The sequence below is a fragment of the Oncorhynchus masou genome, chromosome 21, assembly GCF_036934945.1.
Source record: "Oncorhynchus masou masou isolate Uvic2021 chromosome 21, UVic_Omas_1.1, whole genome shotgun sequence".
In the NCBI taxonomy this organism is placed as follows: domain Eukaryota; kingdom Metazoa; phylum Chordata; class Actinopteri; order Salmoniformes; family Salmonidae; genus Oncorhynchus; species Oncorhynchus masou.
The window spans coordinates 3,523,828-3,550,762 of NC_088232.1; the positions used below are offsets into that span (position 1 = coordinate 3,523,828).

Below are 26,935 nucleotides of genomic sequence, written 5' to 3' on the forward strand. Positions count from 1 at the left end.
GTGAAGACATCAAAACTATGAAATAACACATATGGAATCATGTATTAACCAAGTGTTAAATCAAAATATTTTTTATATTTGAGAGTAGCCATCCTTTGCCTTGATGACAGCTTTGCACACGCTTGGCATTCTCTCAACCAGCTTCATGAGGTAGTCACCTGGAATGTATTTAAATTAACAGGTGTGCCTTGTTTAATGTTAATTTGTGGAATTTATTTCCTTCTTTGCATTTGAGCCAATCAGTTGTGTTGTGACAAGGTAGGTTTGGTAAACAAAGGCTGGCTACATTGAAGAATCTAAAACAAATGTTTAACATTATTTTGGTTACTACATGATTCCATATGTTATTTCATAGTTTTGATGTCCTGACTATTATTCTACAATGTAGAAAATGGTAAACATAAAGAAAAACCCTTGAATGAGTAGGTGTGTCCAAACTTTTGACTGGTACTCTATATTATGGTGGTACCAATCTTTCCACCTTGCTGAGTATATCATTTCACAATGGGTGTGATACATTATGTATACAATGAGCGGACAAATCATTAAGAACACCTTCCTAATATTGAGTTGCCCTCAGAACAGCATCATTTCATCAGGGCATGGACACTACAAGGTGTCGAAATGATTCCACAGGGATGCTGGCCCATGTTGACTCCAATGCTTCCCACAGTTGTGTCAAGTTGGCTGGATGTCCTTTGGGTGGTGGCCCATTCTTGATACACATGGGAAACGGTTGAGTGTGAAAAACCCAGCAGCGTTGCATTTCTCGACAAACTCAAACCGGTGCGCCTGGCACCTACTACCATACCCTGTTCGAAGGGACTTGAATCTTTGGTCATGCCCATTCACCCGCTGAATGGCACACATGCACAATCAATGTCTCAGTTTGAATGAGGTAACCTGTTCTGAGGAATTCTTATTTTCTCTAACACTCCTCCTTTGTGAGGTTTGTATCAGGCATCTTCCTTCACCTCCTGTGACCCATATCAAATGTGTGCCGCTCGCTCTCTCCACCCCTCTCTTTTCCTGGTCGTAGAATCTCTCGGAAAGCCTGTTTGGTAAACAAGTTAACACAGACCGCAGCTGATAGCGGGAGGGCGGGCGGGGGGAGAGGGATGGCGGGAGGAGGGGGTGATATCCAGATGTGAATTCCTGTCACGCATACATCCTGGAATTAACTAAAAGTAGCAAAGGATTAAAAAAATTTTTTAAACTGTCTGCTCCTTGTCACAGTTCCTCCTCTCGTCAAAGCCTGTTTTGCTGCATGGTAGTGGAGGTGAGGTGGACACTCCCAATGGCAACATACTTAGCCCAACGGCAACATGCTCAGCTAGGTAGCGTGCTGACAACTCCCCAGCCCTCAAGAGTCCTCTTTCTGCCAGCTAAACCTGCATTACTGTGTTACAGATACTGTGTTATGTACATAGTCATGTAACAAGTGAAGGAGAAGAGGAAAGGAGTCAAAGTTTATTGTCTGACAGAGAACAAAAATACAATTTTCACATATTCTATGATAATAAAGCATGCTATTGTATCATAAATAAACTACAGTTATTTGGTAAAATTGTAAACACATACTGTGCTTTGTGATAAAACGTCCATTTCATAATTGGGTAATAAGAATTTTCTCTTAGCTGACTTGCCTAGTTAAATAAATAAAATAAAATAAATACAGCAGTCAATTTGTACCAAGTCTCTCATACTAGTCAAATCAACTGGAGGATTCTATGATGAGGGAAACAAGTCTCTCATACTAGTCAAATCAACTGGAGGATTCTATGATGAGGGAAACAAGTCTCTCATACGAGTCAAATCAACTGGAGGATTCTATGATGAGGGAAACCCAAAAACTAAACCCTCTTTGTCTACCTTTGTTCACACCAATTAAGTAAGACTACTGGAATCTTGGTTACATCCATCGTAGGCATACAAATAGAGGCCCCATTAAATTACTATTCTAATTCCTAATTCAATGGGCCTACATTTCTACCAATTCCATAGACACATGGGTCTACTTTCTGAATGACTCCATACTCCGACCACTTTAAATTCCTTTGTCTGGCTGGGTGGGTGACAGAAGTCCGACGGTATTCCGTGTTGTTCCTCTCAAGCGGACAGGGGCTCGTAGGTGTGGAAGTGGATCCCTTTAGAGCAGGTGATCTTCATCACGGCGCCGTTTAGACCGGTATCAGTTATCAGGCGCAACACTCCCTCTGCGATCAGCGAAGGTCTGGGGATAGAGATTGAGAGATAGAGAGAAAACAGGGCCGTGTTAGGTAGGTAACACAGTGTCCACATAGTTCCTCCCTGGCTCATTCGGTTGTCTTCCGCCTGGTGTTTCAATTCCTAATTTATTGGGGGGATTGAATTGGTCTAGCAAACAAACAATAGCTAGCAAAATGCCCTCATGATTATATCTGAGAATTCCTGAAACATGATGTAACTTAATTCAACAATTTCCTGGCTGAAAGAGATATAAGATCAACACTTAAAAAGGCCTCTTTTTGACGCTGTAGCCAACAGATTTATCAAATCGCCTTGCCCCAGGCCAAACAGCTTGGACAAGGTATTGCGAAATACTGTACTTTAAAAGCAGCTGAGCTGGTAGATGTAAGCATTTAAGACTGCATTCTGATATAAATAACAAAACAAATCTTATCTCAAACACACTGTATTTCTCAATATTTGTCTTTGCATGTTTCGGATGCATATCGTAGCAAACCTAATCATTTCCAATAAATGTTGACAGCTAGTTAAGTCTTTCCTCAGAATACCCCTCAACGTTTGTATCTGTATATCTCCACCACCGTTTGCTTCTGAAGTAGAAAACCTTATCTGATGTCGTCCAAAGCACTCAAAACACAGTGACATAGAGAGGGGACAAGACATAAACACACCAGGAAGCTTCCAAGGCCCCCTCCCTCCTCTCTCCAGATAAGACAGGGAAACTGAGGAGGGATAACAACCTCCATGGCCTCCCACACATACTATGTGGAGGGAGGATTTAAGGAGGAAATGGACACTGATTAGGGAGGCTTTGCTACTCCAGATAATGTATTACTTGATGTCGTAGAATGGAGTTAGTATTTGGTGGTTTCGCGGGGCCATGTGGGGAGGGTAAGCTGATTCTAGGTCTGTGTTGACTTGTTTAGGTATAAACAACACTTGTATACATTAATCTGAAGCAGTATCCTATATACACCACATAGGTTTACTGTAAATCTGAGTTATAAAGAACATTGAGAGGTAATGAGTGTAAAAGGAGGGAAATGAGGCAACTTCTACACAACATGTATAGGAACTCACTGAAGCACCCCGAACTTGTGCACGCTCCTCTTTAAGTCGTCCTTGAACTTGTCAAACTTGCCCATGTTGTCCTCGTGTTCCACGGAGCGCAGGAGAGGGGTGTCCACGAAGGCAGGGCACAGCGTGTTGATCCTCACACCATAGTTCTCCACCTCGGCTGCATCCTGCGTGGGGAGAGGAAAGGAACACAGACGTGTCAGGGTGTGTGTGTGTGTGTGTGGTTGTGAAAGGAGCAACGTGCCAGTGTGTATGTGTTTGTTATGTGTGCGTGTGTGTGTGTGTGTGTTATGTGTGTGTGTGTGAGAAAGAGGAGCACAAACATGTCCGAACACGGTCAAGCGTAATCACCCAGGGCAAAGGAATGTGTCTAGGCCAGTGTTTTCCATGCCTTTCCTGGAGTACCCCCAGCCATTCCACATATCACATATTCTACTACGACATCTGATTCAACTGGTCAACTAATCATCAAGCTCTTCATTACTTAAATCAGGTGTACTGGTTTTGGATTACATACTCTATGTCTATTAAGGTAGTCCAAAGTTTAGTGTTTGTTCCCATATTAATCGCTCACAATGACTACATCAACGATTATCCATAATCATGGTAATCATGGTAGCAGCCACGTTAATGTAGAAACATATTCTCTTCTTATTTACAATAAAAGTGACTCCAAAATTATTGGGCACAAAAATAATCTGAAACACAAACCAACCAAAACAAAACAGTAAATGCATCCAACAAATATTTTGAGTCACAAGCTTGATGTAGTCATTGCATGTTAGGAATATGGGACAAAATACTAAATGTATATATTGTTTTGTACTTTTACCCCTTTTTCTACCGAATTTCGTGATATCTAATTGGTAGTTACAGTCTTGTCCCATCGCACTGCTTCTTGACACACTGCTCGCTTAACCCAGAAGCCAGCCGCACCAATGTGTCAAAATGTACAAATGGCGACCCTGCATGCGCCCGACATGCCACAAGGAGTCGCTAGAGCACGATGGGACAAGGACATTCCTAGCCGGCCAAACCCTCCCCTAACCCGGACAACGCTGGGCTAATTGTGCGCCGCCTCATTGGTATCCCGGTCACGGCCGGCTGTGACTCAGCTTGTGATCAAACCCAGGTTTGTAGTGACGCCTCAAGCACTGCAACAAGCCAATTGGTAGGCTATACTTTTTACTGCTTTAATACACATAAGTGAATTTGACAGTCTGCACTTTAACCTCATAGTCACTGATTTAAAATCCAAACTTTTGGAGTGCAGAGCCAAAAGAAGAATAAAGTATTTCACTGTCCCAATAATTACGGAGGGCACTGTATGTGGAATGGCTAGGTGTACTCGAGGAGAGGTTTGTGTGTGTATTAGAACTCACCGCTATGGCTCTGGAGAAGCCTATCACCCCGTGCTTTGTGGCCGTATACACTGGCTGGTAGGGGGAATGAAGGAAAGCTGAAAAAGAAAGAAAGAAGAATAAACAAAGTTTACAGTCATGATAACTCACCGACATACTCCACATGGTACCCATTTAAATCTCAGGTGTTTTTCATTGACGGCGCGCTATAGTGTGTAAGCGCGCTATAGTGGAATCTACCGGTTTTTACTGAGATCTCATATCGCTTGCTAGAAATGAATGAGTACTGTAAATTATTCTCTATGCCTTTCCCGTCATGGAAAAACAGGATCCTCCGAGGCAAAATATTTCTCCCTATTTCGCTTAATTCAAACATGAAAAAGCTGTGTGTTTGTGTGTGTTGGGCCGGCTGCCGAGTTCTGTTTAAACCAGAACAATCTCCAGAACCTTACATTTCAGGAGAACTCGCTTTCCCCTCCAAATAATGGGCTCAACTTCCTTTTATGGATACATAAAACCTTAACCTTGTGAAGATCAATCATTAGTTTTCCACTTTAAAAAGTATAGAGCCAGGGCAAACCTTAAGAGAAACCTGTTGTATGGAGTACTGCAGGGACCATTGTTTCTGAAACCTCGCAGCACCTTTGTATTAGAGAACAGAGGTGAAATTAGATGGAAAAATCACTCTGGGAACATAGTCAAATCAAAGGGAATTGAGCTCAAAGAGAATGTTTAAATGCATTCTTTAAAAAATGTGTGCTGTAGAACCATGTAGTGTTCTTCAGTTTTCCTGAACCCTTTTTGGTGCTAGGTAGAACCCTGTGCAGAGGGTCTACCATGTAGGGTTCTTCATAGAATACCTTGTATATGGTTCTACCAAGAACCATTTTATTATCTAAAGGTTATTCTTAGAACCCTCTATGAATGGTTCCACCAGCCTTTAAAATCAAATTATTTATGAAAGATGTGTCTATCGTAAGGCCACTTGTTGACGGGCTTAGTTAAACCCTAACACAGTGGTGTTAGAAAAACCTTGGTTTACAGGCCACGTCAGGCCTGCAAGTCACATCATGCTGGCTCGCAAAGTGATGTGTAATTGCTATTGGAATCCAGTCAGAGTTACGATATCCAACAAGTGGAATGGTTTAAATCTGACGCTCGTCGTTGGAATGAGGTGAGGACCAAAGCGCAGCGTGGTAAGTGTTCATCTTGTTTACGGCAAAACTAAACAAAACAGTTCTGAACGGTGAAACAAAACACAGAACAGAAAATAATCACCCACGAAACACAAGTGGGAAAAGGCTACCTAAGTATGATTCTCAATCAGAGACAACTAACGACACCTGCCTCTGATTGAGAACCATACCAGGCCAAACGCAAAACATAACATAGAAAAATGAACATAGACAACCCACCCAACTCACGCCCTGACCATACTAAAACAAAGACATAATAAAAGAAGGTCAGAACGTGACAAAATCAACCGCAACCTGCATTCAAAAAGATTGCCAGTGTAGGGAAGATTAGATCCTTGACGTAGTCTCAGTATTCAAACTGGAACAACCATCTCAGTAACGAGTGCAATAAGTCCAACTACTAACAGATTGGTTTAGTTAAAATACATGTAATTTATCTTTGTGTAGAATAAAATGTATCAACCAATCAATGTACTATACAGTTGTTGTCGGTAGTTTACATATACTTAGATTGGTGTCATTAAAACTCATTTTCAACCACTCCACAAATTTCTTGTTAAGAAACTATAGTTTTGTCAAGTCGGTTAGGACATCTACTTTACATGACACAAGTAATTTTTCCAACAATTGTTTTCAGACAGATTATTTCACTTATAATTCACCGTATCACAATTCCAGTGGGTCAGAAGTTTGCATACACTAAATTGACTGTGCCTTTAAACAGCTTGGAAAATTCCAGAAAATGATGTCATGGCTTTAGAAGCTTCGGATAGGCTGATTGACAACATTTAAGTCAATTGGACGTGTACCTGTGGATGTATTTCAAGACCTACCTTCTCACTCAGTGCCTCTTTGCTTGACAACATGGGAAAATAAAAATAAATCAGCCAAGAGACCTCCACAAGTCTGGTTCATCCTTGGGAGCAATTTACAAACGCCTGAAGGTACCATGTTCATCTGTACAAACAATAGTACCCAAGTTTAAACACCATGGGACCATGCAGCCGTCATACTGATCAGGAAGGAGACGCGTTCTGTCTCCTAGAGATGAATGTACTTCGGTGTAAAAAGTGCAAATCAATCCCAGAACAACAGCAAAGTATCTTGTGAAGATGCTGGAGGAAACAGGTACAAAATTATCTATATCCACAGGAAACCGAGTCCTATATCGATATAACCTGAAAGGCCGCTCAGCAAGGAAGAAGCCACTGCACCAAAACCGGCATAAAAAAGCCAGACTACGGTTTGCAACTGCACATGGGTACAAAGATCATACTTTTTGGAGAAATGTCCTCTGGTCTGATGAAACAAAAATAGAACTGTTTGGCCATAATGACCATCGTTATGTTTGGAGGAAAAAGGGGGTGGCTTGCAAGCCGAAGAACACCACCCCAACTGTGAAGCACGGTGTGGGAGCATCATGTTGTGGGGGTGCTTTGCTGCATGAGGGACTGATGCACTTCACAAAATAGATGGCATCATGAGGAAAGAAAATTATGTGAATATATTGAAGCAACGTCTTAAGACATCCGTCAGGAAGTTAAAGCTTGGTCACAAATGGGTCTTCCAAATGGACAATGACCCCAAGCATACTTCCAAAGTTGTGTCAAAATGGCTTAAGGACAATAAAGTCAAGGTATTGGATTGGCCATCACAAAGCCCTGATCTCAATCCAAATCCTAGAAAATGTGTCGGCAGAACTGAAAAAGCATGTGCGAGCAAGGAGGCATATAAACCTGACTCAGTTACACCAGCTCTATCAGGAGGAATGGGCCAAAATTCACCCAACTTATTGTGGGAAGCTTGTGGAAGGCTACCAGAAACGTTTGACCAAAGTTAAACAAGTTTAAAGGTAATGCTACCAAATACTAATTGAGTGTATGTAAACTTCTGACCCACTGGGAATGTGATGAAAGAAATAAAAGCTGAAAGGAATCATTCTCTCTACGATTATTCTGAAATTTCACATTCTTAAAATGAAGTGGTGATCCTAACTGACCTAAGACAGGGAATTTTTACTAGAATTAAATGTCAGGAATTGTGAAGAACGGAGTTTAAATGTATTTGGCTAAGGTGTATGTAAACTTCCGACCTCTACTGTATATGCAAAAACACATTAAAACAAACACTTCTGAAAATCACCCTGCATTACAGCATGCTGGGAAATATGATATATGGTTGAACATAGAACCCTTCTTGCCTTCCAAAGAATCTTAAAAAAAAAACTTTCTTCCTAAAAGGTTCTTCCGATCAGAACAGTTCTTGGTAGCACCAGATCAGTCCACAAAAAACACCAAAAAATCTAAGACTGTGTTAAAATGAGAACTCCCAAACTACCCATGTGTTCCCGCTGAATTTCAGTGCGGGAACACATGGGAGAGGGCATATTTGAGAGGGCATATGGGAGAGGGCATATTTTCATATTTCAGGAGAGGGCATAAATATGGTAGCTGGAATTGTATAGGAAACATTGTATGAAGTCTTGACTTCAAATCTTATTACCACTTCAGCTAAAAACAAGGAGGAAAGGGATCTATAGGAGCCACAGGTTTCCTGCTGGGACACACAGGAAGCAAAGTATGTGCAATAACATGACAATATGGGGTCATTTATCATAAAACACAACCAACCATTATCTTGCAGTTTCAGGCATACTTGTACTTCCCCTTATGCCTAAGCAGCTCGAACGGAGTGCTAACATAAAACGTCAGACTGCTCTTCCCTTATTTGGAACCACAGTGAACGATATACTGACTGTCTTAATTGGTCAATACAGTATAATGCTAAATCCAAACATTACACTGTTGATGTTATGTGCATTTTACATTTAGTGTACTATTTAGTGCCACTTTTGCTGAAAACAAAATCTGAAAATATTCTGGATACATTCATTAACATGATAAGACTATTCCTGGAAAATGTGGGGTGGTTGCAACACAGGACAAACATTACAAGGGTTTAAGTGAGAAGATTAACTGGTCTCTCCAGGTGGCCACACACCTCTCCAAAGTGTGCACAGTTCCTAAGCAATTTCAGTGCACTTTTATGACTCAAAAGAAAAGTCTTCAACTATAAAAGGTACCTTCGTGAGCTCTCCTAGCGGTCCCGTTGAGGAACAAGGTCACTTGTTGTTGTTTAGTTTGGAACACAGCCCTGCACTCCCACCATAACACAATTGGGTGGTTCTGCAACTTCGGGCACATGCAAGATTTCGGAAATTAAAACATATTGAAAAACCATTTTACCAGTATTATAATTGTCTTTGATTTGTCTAGAAATAATATCTGATAATCGCTGTGATCGTATTATTCAGGAATGTATATATTTTAGTCATTTTTCTCAGACAGCCATTGACAAATGTTATTAAACATCAATTTTAGTTGAAAATGAAATATCATACAATTAATTTAGAACACATTTCTTATACATTTGTCTTGCATTGAACATTATTTTAAGTGCTTTTTAAGGTTATCCTAAAATTAATAATTCAACATGACACATGCATGTATGAACTTGCCTTTGTGACAGCTGAAAACATTTATTTGTCAAAAAAAAAGATATTTCCACCCAAACTTTTTGTGAGATTATGATAACAACCATATGAAGGTGTGGAAGGTCACCTGCTTGTGAGAATCACCAAAGTGAACTGCCTAGATTTCACTGGTGTATTTACACAGGTAGTTCTCTCAGCGGCGCAACTTTGGTTTTAGAAGTGGAGGGGGGTAATTATAATAATTTGTTTTATCCAGTCGGATAAACACTCCAAACAGCCTACCCGACCACTCAGAGGAAATCTGCATTGTCCTAAAGCACACTGTTGCCTGTTGGGGTTGAACTTAGCTAGGTTTCCCTCTTTGTTTTTCATTTTCTCTCTCTTCAGCTTTGTTTTTCCTCTCAAACCACCATGTCTGTTCACCAGCATCAAAGTCAGATCACTTCAGCTGATCATTTGTGATGCTGAAGTTTGTCCGCCATGAACTAGAGGTTGGCGTGGGTTTTGCAGAGGCATGTGTCCCTATCCTGGACTGTTGGCTTGACAACCCGAAAAGGACATATTTTGCAGAATTCATAGTAGGACTATTAGTAGTAATATTTACCTAGATTTTTCTTCAACTCCTGGACATCACTTCTGGAACATCACTTCTGCTGCAGCCATGTGCTTCAGTGTCACAATAAGTTTCCATGGTAACTAAGTTAACATTCTCTTGACAAAACTTTATTAAATGAGGAATTTGCCCTCAGTGGTGGAAATGACACCAGTACCAAAGGACAGGTATATTTTGTGTAAGTAACAATATAAAGGAAATACTCACAATACATATTGACATAGATTTTATTTAGTTGACTCTTTCTCTAGATGACATTGCATAATGTGTAATTATTGTTTTCTCATAGAAAAACATAGTAGAAGCTGAAAAGTCTGGGTCAAGGACAAGGGCTAAACAGTGAAATTGAGGTATAAAATCCATCTGAAAAGTATCTAAAATACTAGATAGAGAGGTGTTACAAAATCTGGGGTGATGGTAGTGTGAACTTAACATATAAAGCAAAAAACATATTTTTTTAAATAAAATTTTAATCCAAAAATGGGCCATTATAAATCGCATTCAGGGTCAGGTGGGTATGATCTGAAAGCTTGTTCCACTGCCAACATAACTAGCTGTTATAAAATACGATCTTACAATGTTAGGCTTTCACAAGGAAATTCAGAAAAACAGATCGGAATTTAGGTGCATTCAGGTGCGTGTGATGCGGCAATTTGTTTTCACAATAAACAAACAGAAGAGCCCAGGATATGACGACATGTCATCTTGCAACTGTATATCGAACATAGTGATCATAAACGTTGATTTGGAAATGTGAATTGCACATTTGGACACACAGGTGTTTGTCTTGCTTGTATGACATCAAAGCGGTTGTCACGTTCTGACCTTAGTTCTGTTATTATATCTTTGTTTTAGTATGGTCACGGCGTGAGTTGGGTGGGTTGTCTATGTTCGTTTTTCTATCATTTGGGATTTCTGTGTTCGGCCTAGTATGGTTCTCAATCAGAGGCAGCTATCAATCGTTGTCCCTGATTGAGAATCATACTTAGGGAGCCTGGTTTCACTTTTGAGTTGTGGGTGTTTATTTTCCGTGTCAGTGTTTGTTTGTGTCGTTTATTCACGTCTATTGTTTTGTATTTCAGTGTTCATTTTGATTAAACGTTATGGACACTTCCGATCCTTCTCGCTACTCCTCCTCAGAAGAGGAGGGCGAGAGCCTTTACAGTGGTATATATTATAATCCTCAAGAATCTCATCTTTCAAAATACATCCAGTCCTCCTTTTTACAGCAGTTCCCCTCACCTGGACAACAAAAAAAATGGCAAAAGTTGCCCAATTACTGGAAGGGATGGCAGCAACTTCTTGTTGCGAGTGGTGCTCAAGTTCAGAATAGCTGTCAATAAAAACCCATACAGTCCAGACAGACCGGGACAGTCATGAGGGGGGCACAACAATGCCTATTCTCCCTCAGGAGACTCAGGGGATTTGGCATAGATCCTCGAGGGGTTCTACAGCTGCACCATCGAGTGCACTGGTTGCATTGCCGCCTGGTATGGAAACTGCTCGGCATTCGAACCGCAAGAGGGTGGTGCATGTGGCCAAGTTTCCTGCCATCCAGGACCTCTATACCAGGCGGTGTCAGAGGAAGGCCCTAAGAAATGCAGAAAACTCCAGCCACCCTAGTCATAGACTGTTCTCTCTGCTACCACACGGCAAGCGGTACCAGAGCGTCAAGTCTAGGTCCAAAAGGCTTCTTAACAGCTTCTACCCCCAAGCCATAAGGCTGCTGAACAGCTAATTTCAAATGGCTATTCGGACTATTTGCAGATTTTTACGCTGCTGCTACCTACTGTTTATTATCTATGCATATCTATGCATATCTATGTACATATTACCTCAATTACCATGACTAACCTGTACCCCCGCACATGACTCAGTGCCGGAAGTCTATAGTCAGTCTATAGCCTCGTTAGTTATTTTCTGGTATTACTTTTTTTTTTAACTTTAGTTTATTTAGTTAATATTTTCTTAACTCTTAATTTTCTAAGAACTGCATTGTTGGTGAAGGGCTTGTAAGAAACCCTTTCACGGTAAGGTCAACACCTGTTCTATTCTACCCACAAAATACAATCTAGCACTATGGTATCCTGCAAACCACGATCCCGTCTGTATCTTACCCCGAGTTAAGTCTGGTGCACATGTTGTTTTTATGTTGTTCATAAAAATACTTGTACATTGCTAGACATGTCTGCCTTGTCGCCCTGGTAGCTACTGAGGTAAGACAGGTGGTCTCACAGACAGCACACATACAAATGTTCTCATCAGAATAGCCTGGTTTGATATAGATGATGACGCGTTTTCCGGTATGCAGAATAATCCAGTGACTGCTGCTGTGGGGCGAGCCCAAAGGGAGGTGCTGATTTGAGGTGGGCTGTTCCTTCGATGGATACATGGAGTCGGGCTTTTGCTGACAAGTCTCTCAAATACCAGCCCTCGTATCAGGCTGGGGCGGCAGGGTAGCCTAGTGGTTAGAGCGTTGGACTAGCAACCGCAAGGTTGCAAGTTCAAACCCCCGAGCTGACAAGGTACAAATCTGTCGTTCTGCCCCTGAACAGGCAGTTAACCCACTGTTCCCAGGCCGTCATTGAAAATAAGAATTTGTTCTTAACTGACTTGCCTGGTTAAATAAAGGTAAAAAAAAAAGAAAAAAAAAGGCTTGGACAGCCTTGGATATAAGTGCAACTTGGTGACAGTAGTATTTGACAGAATCGGCCACGTACATACGGTGAGTGGCCTTCAGATTGCAGGTGTGCCAAAGACTAGAGCAAAGCAACTGGCCGAAGTACTGCTCTGTTTCAGCTGTTATGGGCAGCCTAGCTTTGTGGAGAAGGTGCTTTTTGTATCCTTAAAGTGCTCTTGTATCCAAGACCTTTAAAATAGTTTTTATCCTTTGTAATGTAATGTAATTTGTGGATTCAAATAAAGTATTCAAAATGTGTGTGTGTTTTCCTTCCCCCAAAATGCTCCAAGATTATTGTCAACTGACACCCTTTGTACATTTCAGGTTTGGCTGCTCTTAACACACATCATGAAGAACAGGGTGAAACAAAACAATGATTTACATCAAACATACCGCGATCCAACATAGGAGCTGTCAGTCAGTCAGTTCGTCAATCAGTCAGTCATTGCACAACTTGCCAGTGAGGGAAGAAGCCTGTACCGAACACTGCAGTGGGTCCACCTACATTCCAAAGTTCCTGGTCCCATTAGAGGCAGCTGCCAGTTAAAGCGGGGCCTGTGAGCGCCTGCAGCTTTTACTGCGGTTGTACATCAAGCAGCATCTTGCCAACCGTTTCTTCTCAATGGTAAAGAAAACAAACTGATGTCATGTCAGCGGTGTTTTGGCTTTGGGGCAGAGATCATGTGTGATGCTGTTGTCCACTGTAGCGAGCCTATCTAACAGTTCTATCACTGTTACATAATCACATTCAGAGTGATTAGAACAATATTTAGCATATTTATATATTTTCCCACTCTGTAATACATTTCCAGTGTTCTAGTTGTGACACTCAAGGTGGGGGTTGGTCACTAGACTTGTTATGGATTATGCTCATATCGGTTGATAGTGATTGACGCCAGACTGGAGGTACAAGGACACGCTGATTATTCACGGTTGTATTGATGACCTTCTGTGGACACCGATTCTGTAGCAGCTGACAAAGCCACTGCCTTGGTTTTGAACTGTCTTGGTTTTGAACTGCTTATATAAAGGGTCTGTCTCCAAAAGGTCAGTTAGAAATGATATCTGCTTCTGTGCTGGAGGTGTCTCCCTGTTGCAACTTGTAATAAACCAGCTTTTTAATTTTTTTAAACTAGGCAAGTCAGTTAAGAACAAATTCTTATTTTCAATGAGGGGCAGAACAACAGATCTGTACCTTGTCAGCTCGGGGGTTTGAACTTGCAACCTTCCGGCTACAAGTCCAATGCTCTAACCACTAGGCTACCCTGCCGGCCCTATTTCTCAATTCTCTTTTCTTTAGTCCATCTGGAAATTCCGAAGAGGATGAGACACTAAGGTTTTCAGCCATGTTTGTTTAGCGAAGCTTCAGAATCAGCTCTCTGGAGGTGCGTCAATTGTGTTGACCCCTCTGTGGTGGAGACTTTTCTGGCTTCTCTCACCAAGAGGTATTTCAGAAATTTGATGAATGAGCCTTGTTGTCAATTAATGATCTTGGTTTTGTTGTAATCGAGTTAAAAGGTTGTGTGTGAAAGTCGCTCCTCCAGTCAGCTGTGTGGTTTGTGTGCTGCAAATCAATGAATTTGGGGTTCAACCCAGGTGGGGTTCCGACTACGTGAGTGCTCTGTGAATATCGATAACAACCAATTTAAAACCTCAAGTGGCATCTGCCTCGGCAGTGTCGTCCTGGCGGGAAAAGTAACCAATCGGTTTCAAATACCACACAATTGGGAGAGCCCTCTGGGACCAGGGATTAGCAACATCTGGACTTGTTTAGATACCGCTCGCAAAGGATATAGTGCTACTGTTTGCATAGTGTGTAGCAGGGTTGTTATTTTGAACAAGTAGGACATAACCTCTCGTGGGTAGAGCCTGTGTGGAGTGTTTGTTTGTTTGGTACGGTTGGTACCTCAGTTTGTGGTTGTGTCAGAGTGCGGGCCCATTCACCGTAGGTGAACTATATGGTTCACTTTCATGTCTGGTCCATTACGGATCCTGTTGTCACGTTTTAGGTTGTTGGTTCACTGTTGTGACTGACTGTATTCCCTCCCCCATGTCTAGACTGGAGTTGCTTACCAAGATGACACTGAATGTTCCTGAGTGGCCTAGTTTCAATTTTAACTTAAATCTGCTTGATTTATGGCAAGACTTGAAATGGCTGTCTAGCATAGATCAACAACCAACATGAGAGAGCTTGAAGGATGTTAAAAAGAATAATGGGCAAATGTTGCACAATTCAGGTGTGCAAAGCCCTTGGAAATTTACCCAGAAAGGATCACAGCTGTAATCGCTGCCAAAGGTGATTCTAACATGTATTGTCAGAATCACCACATTGACATTAGAGTATTTACCACTTTGACGTTAAAGTATTTTGTGTAGATTGTTGACCAAAAATGATAATTAAATACATTTTAATCCCACTTTGTAACAACAAAATGTGGAAAAAGTCAAGGGGTGTGAAAACTTTCTGAAGGCCCTGTATTGGAATCACCCACAGGCATGGTTGGGGAATGTCTTGTTTTGGTTAGTAGCATGACTTTCACTTATCTGCTAGCGACAGCACTGAGGAATAGCATCTACAAGTAGCGTAATGATAGAATATGATGTTACCAGGTGCGCAGGGATGTGTTTACGCATCTATAAAATATTTGGATGATCTTGGACTCAGTACAACCAAATGATGTCATTTCAACCAGCTTTGCCTGTTGTGCTGGGACAACTTGAATCGGAAGCTTCTCTCTCTCCCTCTCGAAACTATTATGCAATGAGCAATAAACGAGGAATGAGAGAGAAAGAAATGAAAAAGAGAAAGAAGCTGCTGAGACAGGGGGAAAAAAAACTAAAAAACATCACAGGAAGAAATGGGGCGGCAGGTAGCCTAGCGGGTAGAGCGTTGGACTACTAACCGAAAGGTTGCGAGATTGAATCCCCGAGCTGACAAGGTAAAAATCTGTCGTTCTGCCCATGAACAAGGCAGTTAACCCACTGTTCCTAGGCCGTCATTGAAAATAAGAATTTGCTCTTAACTGACTTGCCTAGTAAAAAAATAATAATAAACATTTTTTTTAAATCTTCCTCAGCAGGAGAATGATTAACCTCCAGTCTCCAGTTAGGACAGTCAACTCAGTCCTCAGTCCAAAGTTCAGTTGGAGTTTGAATTCCAGCCCAGGATCTAAACAACCTACAATGGAACTATTTCACAACTCTCTCTTTAGTTGCTCAGTGTATGAGTTTGGGGATTAGGTCCAAACAACCACAAAATCCTCTCATCCAACATCATCTATCATCCAACACAGACACAGAACTATATTTCACCAGAACCCCATGATTGATGTCAACACACAGACAATGCGTTTGAATGAGCCCAATGGCGTCATATGTCAGTCATGCGTCTCGCTTGTGATAAACATGTAGTCTTCATTACATTTAGATTGATGACATCTGGGAGATTCTTGGCCCACGGTTGTGAACTGAGCCAGGTGATATTTCCTCCTTCTCTCTGCAGGCAAACCTTAGGGAAACTAACTTGGAGTTGACTGTGCTATTGTTTACCATGCAGGGTCTCAAAAGTAGAGATGAGGGGATAGATATACAGTGCCAATGTAAAGCGTGTGACTGAATAGAGTCACATGGAATATTTAGCAGAGAATCCATCTTGATACTAAACGGTTTGTGAATTGGCTGAGGGAGAATGGAGTTCAGGCATATCTGTGTCAAAGTGCAGACAGAGAGACAGACAGAGACAGAGAGACAGACAGAGACAGAGAGAGAGACAGTTAGTGATAAAGATGGAGGGAGAGAGAGAGAAAGAGAAAGAGAAAAGAGAGAGAGACAACATAAAACACCAAATAAAAAGGAAGCGATTCCCAAACCTTGCATAACAAAGCCATCACCTACAGAGAGATGAACCTGGAGAAGAGTCCTCTAAGCAAGCTGGTCCTGGGGCTCTGTTCAGAAACTGACCTCAGAAAGCCCCAGGACAGCAACACAATTAGACCCAACCAAATCACGAGGAAATAAAAAGATAATTACTTGACACATTGGAAAGAATTTACAAGCATTACGCTACACTAACATCTGCTAACCATGTGTATGTGACCAATAAAATGTGATTTGATTTGAATTAACAAAAAAACAGAGCAAACTAGAACGCCATTTGGCCCTAAACAGAGAGTACACTAGGGCAGAATACATGACCACTGTAACTGACACAAAATTAAGAAAAACTTTGACTATGTACAGATTCAGTGAGCAATATCCTTGCTATTGAGAAAGGCCGCCGTAGGCAGACATGGCTCTCAAGAGAAAACAGGCTATGTGTACAAAATGAGGTGGAAACTGAGCTGCACTTCCTAACCTCCTGCCAAATGTATGACCATTTAGAGACACATAGTTCCCTCAGAGTACGCAGACCCACAAATTCCAAAACAAATCCAATTTTGATTAACTCCCATATCTATTGGGTGAAATACCACAGTGTGCCATCACAGCAGCAAGATTTGTGACCTGATGCCACAAGAAAAGTGCAACCAGTGAAGAACAAACACCATTGTAAATACAACCCGTATTTACTTTCCCTTTTGTACTTTAACTATTTGCACATTGTTACAACACTGTATATAATATGACATTTAAAATGTCTCTGTTCCTTCTGAACTTTTGTGAGTGTAATGTTTTCATTTGATATTTTGCAATGTTTCCCATACCAATAAACCTCTTTGAATTGAGAGAGCGAGAGAAAGAAAGAGAGAGAAAGAGAAAAGTCACCATCCTCCAGTTTATATACTGTTCTAACTTTAATCAAACACAAGCAACTATGTTTTCAGCACTGATGTTTACATTCCAAAGGCCTGAGAACAGCCTCCCAATGATACAGTCTGTTTTCGGACCAAATGATTATAATTTCTTAGAGTTCGCACTGGAGATTAAGCACAACATTCTCCAGTTGTATTGACAACTGTTTTATTACTAAAACTTAATGTATTACCTATGTTATTGTCAAGTAGTATTTCAACAAGCAGACCCAAGTGAGATTTAGTTCATTTTTTATTTTATTTATCCTTTATTTAACTAGGCAAGTCAGTTGAGAACAAATTCTTATTTACAATAACGGCCTACTGGGGTTAACTGCCTTGTTCAGGAGCAGAACGACAGGTTTTTATCTTGTTAGCTTGGGGATTCGATCCAGCAACCTTTTGGTTACTGGCCCAAAGTTTTAGGCTACATGCCGCCCCAAGTTGGGCCCCTTGGGGAAATCATTTTAGTGGCCCTGTGATAGAAACATTACGTATTTACCTGATTTATTTTATATTAATGGTTAACAATTAATATTGAACTAATAGTAAGATATTTCTGTCCTACTAACGCTGTGTTTTTATGGTCTCCACTCTAGTTCTCTGCAGTTAATCTGGGATTGCTTGAGCTGACAAATTAGTTAAACACTGCATTACATAGACAGGAATGTGTTTTACTAGAGATAGCTTAAGAGTATATCAATCTCTCATTGTCCCAAAATCCTCCTTGCATCTGGGAAACTAAGCCAGGGTGGGGTTAAGACAACAACCCCGTGCAGATAACGACCGGATGAACCCTTATGACGCCCCTTGGTTTGCATGGGCCACGACTAAGCATTCTGAACCAGCCATGACTAAGCATTCTTAGTGTCAGCTATATAAAGAACTCTGCATTTCTGTAAAGGTTTGGCTCTCAGGTTGACCAGTCTCATTATTGTAATAATTAAATCGATATTGGATAAAGATGATTGTCATTTCTTCAAACTAAGTTTCTCTCACTTGATTAGAATATTCCACAACCCCCCACTCGACAGCAGAGATAAAAACGTTTGAAAGTAAATTTCCTGCTATTCTACCATTTTTCCATGACTTATGCCATGTAAATAATATATGAGTGAGAGTGGTCAACAAAATCAATGGGGGCCACCTGGAGGTCAGGGGACCTGGGCACGGCCCCAGCATTTCCGGTTGGTATTTGGCCATGATTACTACAAGTTTAGATAGCTGGCTAGACTAAATTACCAATCCATTTTCATTTTGCCGACATGGCTGATAGAGTGACTGTCAGTGACGGACATAACAAGAGGCAAATTGCTGATGCATAGCCAAATTTCGAACTTGCACCTTATATATTATACTACTCTAACCTTTAACACTAAGATGAGACCCCGACTGAGTAAAAAATAAAAAAATTAACACAGATAGATCATTCTTTATGGGGGGAGCATAAGCTTATGTCACTTATGCCTGGAACTGGCCCTCCACAGACCAATAGATACATAGATACAATTATGTTGAAATTAGACAAGAGCACTTGACTCAAGTCCACGAGTACTATTGCACAAACTGTGGATCTTGGCACAGAAGTCACAACACCCCATGACCACCACAGCCCAGTGTGAGGGGTGTCCACTTGTCTGCACTTCTGCCCTCTGTCGGCATACATGTTAGCTTCCTGTGACTGCGTGTTCAAGAACCCAAAGGGGTCACGGGAAGGTTCATCTCTGCTGCTTAGCAGACCAGGGGTCTCATTTATCAACCATGCATAGGCACAAATCTGTGTGTAAACCATGCATTGAAAAACGTCCACGCAGTGTGAAATTGATCAATATGAACGTTTGCTTGAGAGTGTGTGTAAATGTACACACAGACAGGACCATGCGTACGCACAGGACCAAGGAAACTGCTTGTCAAGCGTAGAATGGGGAAAATGTGTTGAAATTGTGAGAGTAATAATTAAATCATTTTTCAATTTTGATTGCATTTCCATTGGGAATTCATGAAACATCGCTTGGCACGCTATATAGTTTGACCACATCAGTGCATTGGTTACAATAATAATCAATATAAAGTACAGTAATTTGTTAAAATGAGAGGTATGTGTCAAAGTGAAACCATTGTTGACGTTCTATAAGATTGAGATAATGGGAAATTGCATGAGACGGCTAACCTTGCTCTGTTGAAAGATTTGGCACCCGCTGCATTTTGCAGAGAGCGAGTTTTTAGAGACATGTGGCACATTTTCTGCATTAAGTACAGATTGGCTCATCAGATATTGTTACCAAAAAACAATCGTATAGGATTTTTGAGAAGATTTAAGACATACTTTAAAAAGGCAAATGCATACCATTCCGGTGCACATCCAAGTGCTATCCACCCTTTGGTTTTCGGCAACAGACACTTTTCAGTGGGGGGCTTATCGATCACAGCCCTCCATGAGCCAATATTTCCGATGCAATCATCAGCAAAACAAAGGTTAACACATAAAATTTCCATGCACCATCTCACAACAGGTGGGTTCCCAAACATGAAGGGAGCAATAGACGGCACCCACATCAGCATCAGCATAACATCATCATCCTAAATGATTTCAACTATGTGAACAGAAATGGATAGATGGATGGCTTTGCCATTGCAAATATAGGCAACTTGAATTGTCCCAATGGTCCTTTGTTTGTAGTTTTTTCCCCCTTTGTTTTTTGTGTGGTTGCACCGTTGTATTTCATGGTACGGATATCCCCCCCGGGCTTTAAAGGGAGGATTTTGACCAAATATGGTTAATTAGGGCATTTCAAAATGCAAACAGCCAAGGTTGTGCTAGAGTACTGAGGCTGAGAACAATTGGTATTTACCAATGTTTATCTCCTACCAGTGTGGGTATGACGCTTGTAGAATTGTTTGATAAATCACTATTTTTCTATAAGTACCACCATTCTAAATTCCGTTTGTTAGTCCAAACTCCACCCAGCTGGTATTCAAGGCAGACTTGAGAAAACGCAGAAAGCATTTGAAAGATTTTGAATAGTATGTGAACCCAGGTGTGCTGCTTATATGAAAACAGATTTAGTGACACTTGACTGAGTCTCACAGTCAGTGGGCTGTCTGTCATGGTATTACTGTCTCCATTCCAACAAATCTCTCCCAATCCAACACAGCCCACCACACACCAAATTGAACCCCTCCGGATCAAGATGTAAGCCACTGAACCACAGACAGACATTCAGACAATTCTTGCACAAAGTGGTTGCGCTAGCTGACTCGGATTGCACTAATAACATGCTTTCTCAATCTCCACATGCTGCTGCGGAGAAAGATTGAAAAATGAGAAGTACTGTGGTTGTTAGTTTGCTGACTGAGGCGATGGAACAGCCTTAACCTACCCCACTAAGCAAATAGTAGACGCACACAGCAATGCTTATTGTCCACTGTGAAAACAGCATCAAACTCTAATCTATCAAGTGGTAATGTTGTAATGTTTGCTTTACACCTGTGTTATGTTGTGTTATGGTACACTGTGTAACCATATCGTACCAAAACAAACGCCTGGGAATTTCAACAATAACAGTGAATGAAGTCAATGTGGTTCTTTATAGATGATGACCTGTGACATATTCCATTAGATAGGGGTTGCTCACATCAGCTGAAAGCAACCGCATTGCCAAAGACATAGCTAGTCATTCCCACATCCACATACACCACTGTTTCCCTTTTTCTTATGTCTGTGAAGGCTTCAATGTACACTGCTCAAAGAAATTAAGGGAGCACTAAAATAACACATCCTAGATCTGAATGAATGAAATATTCTTATTAAATACTTCTTTCTTTACATAGTTGTATGTGCTGACAACAAAATCACACAAAAATGATCAATGGAAATCAAATTTATCAACCCATGGAGGTCTGGATTTGGAGTCACACTCAAAATTAAAGTGGAAAACCACACTACAGGCGGATCCAACTTTGATGTAATGTCCTTAAAACAAGTCAAAATGAGGCTCAGTAGTGTGTGTGGCCTCCACGTGCCTGTATGACCTTCCTACAACGCACGGGCATGCTCCTGATGAGGTGGCGGATGGTCTCGTGAGGGATCTCCTCCCAGACCTGGACTAAAGCATCCACCAACTCCTGGACAGTCTGTGGTGCAACGTGGCGTTGGTGGATGGAGCGAGACATGATGTCCCAGATGTGCTCAATTGGATTCAGGTCTGGGGAACGGGCGGGCCAGTCCACAGCATCAATGCCTTCCTCTTGCAGGAACTGCTGACACACTCCAGCCACATGAGGTCTAGCATTGTCTTGCATTAGGAGGAACCCAAGGCCAACCGCACCAGCATATGGTCTCACAAGGGGTCTGAGGATCTCATCTCTGTACCTAATGGCAGTCAGGCTACCTCTGGCGAGCACATGGAGAGATGTGCGGCCCCCCAAAGAAATGCCACCCTACACCATGACTGACCCACCACCAAACCGGTCATGCTGGAGGATGTTGCAGGCAGCAGAACGTTCTCCACGGCGTCTCCAGACTCTGTCACGTCAGTCACATGTGCTCAGTGTGAACCTGCTTTCATCTGTGAAGAGCACAGGGGACCAGTGGCGAATTTGCCAATCTTGGTGTTCTCTGGCAAATGCCAAACGTCCTGCACGGTGTTGGGCTGTAAGCACAACCCCCACCTGTGGACATCGGGCCCTCATACCACCCTCATGGAGTCTGTTTCTGATCGTTTGAGCAGACACATGCACATTTGTGGCCCGCTGGAGGTCATTTTGCAGGGCTCTGGCAGTGCTCCTCCTGCTCCTCCTTGCACAAAGGTGGAGGTAGCAATCCTGCTGCTGGATTGTTGACCTCCACATCTCCCGATGTGCTGGCCTGTCTCCTGGTAGCGCCTCCATGCTCTGGACACTACGCTGACAGACACAGCAAACCTTCTTGCCACAGCTCGCATTGATGTGCCATCCTGGATGAGCTGCACTACCTGAGCCACTTGTGTGGGTTGTAGACCCCGTCTCATGCTACCACTAGAGTGAAAGCACCGCCAGCATTCAAAAGTGACCAAAACATCAGCCAGGAAGCATAGGAACTGAGAAGTGGTCTGTGGTCACCACCTGCAGAACCACTCCTTTATTGGGGGTGTCTTGCTAATTGCCTATAATTTCCACCTGTTGTCTATTCCATTTGCACAACAGCATGTGAAATGTATTGTCAATCAGTGTTGCGTCCTAAGTGGACAGTTTGATTTCACAGAAGTGTGATTGACTTGGAGTTACATTGTGTTGTTTAAGTGTTCCCTTTATTTTTTTGAGCAGTGTATATGCGTGCAGCATACAGTACAAAGCAACCGCCTGAGAAGGCTTCCATGTATTGACGTGCAGCGTGCTGTACATAAAGTATTGATGCATGTATGGAGCAGCCTTACCTGCCATGGATGAGACATTGATGATGACTCCTCCTTCTTTTCCATACTCTTTGCTCATATGATCCAGGGCCAGGTAAGTTCCCTTGATGACTGATGTCTATGGAGAGAAACAAGAGGGCTTGAGTCTCAATATCCAACACATACAACAGTCACACTCTTTTGCTCTTAATCAGCCTGTGGTAGAACTCTTCACTGATGTCATGTAATGTGAACTAGGTTCAACTACAGCATCATGTAACATAATGTATACTAGGCTAAACTACAGCATTGTGTAATATAATGTATACTAGGCTAAACTACAGCATTGTGTAATATAAGGTGAACTAGGCTAAACTACAGCATTGTGTAATATAATGTAAACTAGTCTAAACTGCAGCATTGTGTAATATATTGTAAACTAGTCTAAACTACAGCATTGTGTAATATAAAGTGAACGTGTCTAAACTACAGCATTGTGTTATATAAGGTGAACGAGGCTAAACTACAGCATTGTGTAATATAATGTAAACTAGTCTAAACTACAGCATTGTGTAATATAAAGTGAACTAGGCTAAACTACAGCATTGTGTAATATAATGTGAACTAGGCTAAACTACAGCATTGTGTAATATAAAGTGAACTAGGCTAACCTACAGCATTGTGTAATATAATGTAAACTAGTCTAAACTACAACATTGTGTAATATAAAGTGAACTAGGCTAACCTACAGCATTGTGTAATATAAAATGAACTAGGCTAAACTACAGCATTGTGTAATATAAAGTGAACTAGGCTAAACTACAGCATTGTGTAATATAAAGTGAACTAGGCTAAACTACAGCATTGTGTAATATAAAGTGAACTAGGCTAAACTACAGCATTGTGTAATATAATGTAAACTAGGCTAAACTACAGCATTGTGTAATATAATGTGAACTAGTCTAAACTACAGCATTGTGTAATATAAAGTGAACTAGGCTAAACTACAGCATTGTGTAATATAAAGTGAACTAGTCTAAACTACAGCATTGTGTAATATAAAGTGAACTAGTCTAAACTACAGCATTGTGTAATATAAAGTGAACTAGTCTAAACTACAGCATTGTGTAATATAAAGTGAACTAGTCTAAACTACAGCATTGTGTAATATAAAGTGAACTAGGCTAAACTACAGCATTGTGTAATATAATGTAAACTAGTCTAAACTACAGCATTGTGTAATATAATGTAAACTAGGCTAAACTACAGCATTGTGTAATATAAAGTGAACTAGGCTAAACTACAGCATTGTGTAATATAAAGTGAACTAGTCTAAACTACAGCGTTGTGTAATATAAAGTGAACTAGTCTAAACTACAGCATTGTGTAATATAAAGTGAACTAGTCTAAACTACAGCATTGTGTAATATAAAGTGAACTAGGCTAAACTACAGCATTGTGTAATATAATGTAAACTAGTCTAAACTACAGCATTGTGTAATATAATGTAAACTAGTCTAAACTACAGCATTGTGTAATATAAAGTGAACTAGGCTAAACTACAGCATTGTGTAATATAATGTGAACTAGTCTAAACTGCAGCATTGTGTAATATAAAGTGAACTAGTCTAAACTACAGCATTGTGTAATATAATGTAAACTAGGCTAAACTACAGCATCATGTAATATAATCTAGGCTAAACTACAGCATAATGTAAGGTTGATTTTGCAGTTAGTCAAGTAACAGATTGTTTTGGAAAAATAGATTTTCACAAACTCTCAATGACAAGACATTCAATGACAAAAATACATTCAATCTAACATTTAGTGGTGTTAGTCACACACACACTGACACCCACACCCACCCCTCTTACCAGGTTTACTTCAATGGTCTTCTCCCAGTCCTTCTCATTGTTGATGCCAGCATTGTTGACAACAATGTCCAATCTTCCAAACCGGTCGACGGTACTTTGAAAAGCATCTGCAATATGAAAGAAGAGTCCAACACTTAGGTTGAATAACTATAGATGAACCCCTGCAAGAAGAACACTACCAGTCCTTACGAGATGGACATTTGTCAAGAACATTGCTTCTTTATTTACAGCCAAACTATCATTTCAATTCTATATCAAAGAAGAACATCTAGCTCTTAGATTGATTATACAGGCTATATTCACTACAAGAACACTGCATCTTTGTCTAAGTAATAAACAAGTACATCTAAACAATTATCTCAGCCACAAAAACTGCAGTATAACAGGTATTCACCAGCACCTGCCTTTCAGCTGAAAACATTCCACAAGAAAAACATTCAATTAAAAACTATATAATAATCACCTTAACCAAGGTAGGAGCAACAAGTCAAGTACGGTGCTTTAAAAAAAAAAAGTACTTTATTTAACCTTTATTTATACAGGTTTTTTCTCATTGAGATAATATATTTTTTTCCAAGAGAGACCTGGCATTACTTTATCAACAAATGTCTAACAAATGTCCAGTCTTACAAGACTAAATAGACTGTGTCGACATTTAAGATTCAGTCGTGCACTGACAGTGTTCAGTGTTGGTTGAATGGACTCTTATAAGCACAGATATTTAGGTAAGGCTACATCCAAGAACATTCCAATGTCTTTTGCCTGGGGCGTTTTGGAAATCATGTCAAAAGTAACTAATTCACTTTCACACAATGAAAGTCTGTTTCAGGGGTGAATGATGTCTTAAAATAGGTAGGCCTAAGGCCTAAAGGTGATCGAACATGAGAATATTCAGAATTATAAACCACTGCGCAGCATGAAATAAAATGGACTATTATGCATTTAGGCAAAATGCTAAAGTTAGACTAGGCATATAGCTATACTTAAAAAAAAACATAGGTTAGGCTAATAACTATAATAACCTCTAAAGAAAAAATAGCAGTACCATAGTAAAGTTGCAATTACCTTTGCCTAGTCAGATTGTTACCATGGTTACCCCATGAACACAACAGTATCTTCTTTACAAGCCAGAATGTTGAATAACATGTACTTTAACTTTACCGGTTGTCCATACCGTTGGCCCTTTTTACGGTAAGGAAGCGGCGATAAAATGTCCAAGGGAATATATAATCAAACCAACTTTTCAAACCGCTGGTAGTGTGTTCAGATGTTTATCACCTGAAACATGCTCACACGATGTAAATACATGCAAGCGATGTATGCATACATTCCGAGCTCGTACACGTGTTTATATTGTTTTGTGCATGCGCCAGGTGATAGGAAGCAGTACCAGCGCTTGAAACTGTATGTGTAATAATACTTTCCTGTGGATATTTTTTGTCAAATTCCTACCCACAAAACGACAAAACCGCACAGACAACTGGCAGAGTAGCCTAAACTTAAATACAATTGCATTAAACATTCTGGCTTGTAGAGCTTGTGAGAGGAAATGTTCCAAATAAATGAACTGCATTCATCTCAGACTATGAACCAGAAGTATCACCGTTTTATTGTCAAGCAACAATTACCTTTAAGTTTCAATCTGTCCGTCACGTCACACTGAATGAAAATGCAGTTCCCATCTCCAAACTCTCCATCTAAAATCTTCTTGCATTCCTCTCCGACACTTTGATTCAAGTCAACAAGTGCAACCTGCGGGTATAAAATCAGAACATCTACAAAACGATGTACAAATATTTAAAGAGGTTATTGTGCAACACAGTTGGTTTTGGCTCCATACAACCACGATAGGTTGGTACAAGCGCCGCGCGTAAAATGCGTAAAGTAACCAAAAGCACCGTCCATTTACGGGCGACAACAGGCTAATAACTTTATATATAAACACCAACCTTTGCTTCATTCTTCAGAAGGCTTTCTGCGACGGCTCTACCGATACCTTGGGCTCCGCCCGTAACTAGAGCCACTTTACCTCGCAGAGTCATCTTTTACGCTTCATCTGGCTGCGACACGCCGCGCTGCTTTATGTAGGCTCCTATATCATCTGGTACATTAGTTGTCAGAAAAGGGGCGTGTGGTGTATGTAGCGCTAAATAAACACACGGCGGATAAGTACGCCGTCTCGTCTTTCACCTTTTTCATATTCCAAACCGACCTCCTAATGAGATAGTCCTGCAGTAGAAGCTCACTACT

At 40.9% G+C, this 26,935-nt stretch overlaps 1 protein-coding gene across 1 annotated transcript; it reads right to left on the reverse strand.

Moving 5' to 3' along the window:
• Window positions 1-1,450: 1,450 nt before the first annotated feature.
• LOC135507593 (15-hydroxyprostaglandin dehydrogenase [NAD(+)]-like) lies at window positions 1,451-26,935 on the reverse strand. Its single transcript, XM_064927133.1, has 7 exons — window positions 26,635-26,935; window positions 26,314-26,437; window positions 24,686-24,792; window positions 22,854-22,950; window positions 4,689-4,765; window positions 3,310-3,473; window positions 1,451-2,233 (listed from the first exon to the last, which is right to left on the reverse strand). The coding sequence occupies exons 1-7, from the start codon at window positions 26,725-26,727 to the stop codon at window positions 2,110-2,112; spliced, it is 786 nt and encodes a 261-aa protein (XP_064783205.1). The 5' UTR covers window positions 26,728-26,935; the 3' UTR covers window positions 1,451-2,109.

Bases quoted from the DNA above. Each gene is read 5' to 3' on its own strand.
- LOC135507593 (XM_064927133.1), bottom strand. From the start codon at position 26,727: ATGACTCTGCGAGGTAAAGTGGCTCTAGTTACGGGCGGAGCCCAAGGT. The intron at 22,951-24,685 runs GTAAGAGGGGTG...TTCTCTCCATAG, and splicing joins AGACCATTGAAGTAAACCTG to ACATCAGTCATCAAGGGAAC. The intron at 2,234-3,309 runs GTGAGTTCCTAT...CTCTATCCCCAG, and splicing joins CACAAGTTCGGGGTGCTTCA to ACCTTCGCTGATCGCAGAGG.